The 2,406-nt window shown below is 46.8% G+C and overlaps 1 protein-coding gene across 1 annotated transcript; it reads left to right on the top strand.

Moving 5' to 3' along the window:
- Positions 1 to 858: 858 nt before the first annotated feature.
- LOC138366380 (uncharacterized) lies at positions 859 to 1,542 on the top strand. Its single transcript, XM_069327423.1, has one exon. The coding sequence runs from the start codon at positions 859 to 861 to the stop codon at positions 1,540 to 1,542; it is 684 nt and encodes a 227-aa protein (XP_069183524.1).
- The last annotated feature ends 864 nt before the right edge of the window (positions 1,543 to 2,406 follow it).

The following is a 2,406-nucleotide window of genomic DNA, read 5'->3' as shown; positions in this document are numbered from 1 at the left end:
AGGATTTGGAATGGGACGGGGAGAAGGAATGGTGTCCCAACCACCTGGACGGTTGAGGATTGAACGCCGACCTGCATGAAGCGAGACCGTTGCTCTACCGTCCAGCCTATAGAGAAGTTCCTTGACGAGGAGAATCAGTTAACATGTGGCTTCGACTGTAAGTAACTAATCTGTAGTAATCCTAAAATTATATCATATTATATATATATATATATATATATATATATATATATATATATATATATATATATATATATATATATATATATATATATACACACATGCAAATTGCGTATAAATTTGTACATTCTTTGAACAACATTTGTGTACATGTCTCCGGAGTATAACTGCCTCTACTACCATAGGTCTTGTGCCTCCAAGGACCGGGCTAGGGGGGTACCTAATGCCTCCAAGGACCGGGCTAGGGGGTCTCAGTGCCTCCAAGAACCGGGCTAGGGGGTCTCTAGTACCTCCAAGGACCGGGCTAGGGGTCTCTAGTACCTCCAAGGACCGGGCTAGGGGTCTCTAGTACCTCCAAGGACCGGGCTAGGGGGGTCTAGTACCTCCAAGGACCGGGCTAGGGGTCTCTAGTACCTCCAAGGACCGGGCTAGGGGTCTCTAGTACCTCCAAGGACCGGGCTAGGGGTCTCTAGTACCTCCAAGGACCGGGCTAGGGGTCTCTAGTACCTCCAAGGACCGGGCTAGGGGTCTCTAGTACCTCCAAGGACCGGGCTAGGGGTCTCTAGTACCTCCAAGGACCGGGCTAGGGGTCTCTAGTACCTCCAAGGACCGGGCTAGGGGTCTCTAGTACCTCCAAGGACCGGGCTAGGGGTCTCGAGTGCCTCCAATGCCCGTATTATGGAGGTGTCGAGTGCCTCCAATGCCCGTATTATGGAGGTGTCGAGTGCCTCCAATGCCCGTATTATGGAGGTGTCGAGTGCCTCCAATGCCCGTATTATGGAGGTGTCGAGTGCCTCCAATGCCCGTATTATGGAGGTGTCGAGTGCCTCCAATGCCCGTATTATGGAGGTGTCGAGTTCCTCCAATGCCCGTATTATGGAGGTGTCGAGTTCCTCCAATGCCCGTATTATGGGGGTGTCGAGTGCCTCCAATGCCCGTATTATGGATGTGTCGAGTTCCTCCAATGCCCGTATTTTGGAGGTGTCGAGTGCCTCCAATGCCCGTATTATGGATGTGTCGAGTTCCTCCAATGCCCGTATTTTGGAGGTGTCGAGTTCCTCCAATGCCCGTATTATGGATATGTCGAGTTCCTCCAATGCCCGTATTATGGATGTGTCGAGTGCCTCCAATGCCCGTATTATGGATGTGTCGAGTGCCTCCAATGTCAGTATTATGGGGGTGTCGAGCGCCTCCAAGACCAAGGTATTGGGCTCTAGTGCCTCCAAGACCAAGGTAGGGGGCTCTAGTGCCTCCAAGACCCAGGTATGGGGCTCTAGTTTCTCCAAGACCACCAAGACCAAGGTAGGGGGCTCTAGTGCCTCCAAGACCAAGGTAGGGGGCTCTTATGCTCGAGTTCTGTGAAGGAATTTGGCACTTCCCCAAAGTTGTGTTATTGTGAACTTTGTCTTGTAATGTACTCGAAGAAATCTGTGGAACTTGGAACGTACCTTAGAATTAGAAGAACTTTGTCCCACGAGGAGCTGTTTGGGTGCACTTACCTATAAAGACACGAAACTGAATTATTCACAAAAAAATGTTAAAAGTCTTCATAACAAATCATCAAACAAATACAATGCCAATATGAATGATCACATTTTGATCCATATATTCATAAGCAGCTCAGGTGAAGGTGACACTTGAGGCTCGAGGAGTTGCCTACCTTACTTGAAGGACGAGGTCGCTGGGTCCCTCCGTCTGGTGAGGTCAGACAGGTGATTGTTGACACGACACTGACCCCGACACTCACACACAATCTTATGAATTCCAATCAGGATACATTATACAATATTCACGAATCTTTCAAAACGTCTTAAACACTCAACACTAAGACAAGAAACACTGGACGACCAATTGGAGCTGCCGACAAGAACGTAACTTTGCCACGAGGAAAATGATCCGTTTTCTACTGCCATTATCAACAAAACACTAAACACTTACAAGTCAACAAATTCACGTATAGTAATGACACTTCCTGGTCTGACGTCTTACTTAATTTTTCACTTACTCCCCAAATGGGACCTTTAGGCTCTTGCTTGACAAGAAATAATTAAAGTATACTTATAAAAACACTTTTTCAGTCGTAACCACAATGTGCACTTAAGAATATTTCTAGACAAAGAAATTATTAATTAAAGTTATCGCGCCACTTATAACACAAGAATTGTTCAGTGATAACACATCATCGTTACTCAACATCTCGTTCCTACACTGTGCCCGAACATTTAT

This window comes from Procambarus clarkii, chromosome 2, assembly GCF_040958095.1.
Source record: "Procambarus clarkii isolate CNS0578487 chromosome 2, FALCON_Pclarkii_2.0, whole genome shotgun sequence".
Lineage (NCBI taxonomy): Eukaryota > Metazoa > Arthropoda > Malacostraca > Decapoda > Cambaridae > Procambarus > Procambarus clarkii.
The sequence above is the reverse complement of the archived record's forward strand: the minus strand, read 5'-3'. Positions and strand labels throughout refer to the sequence as shown.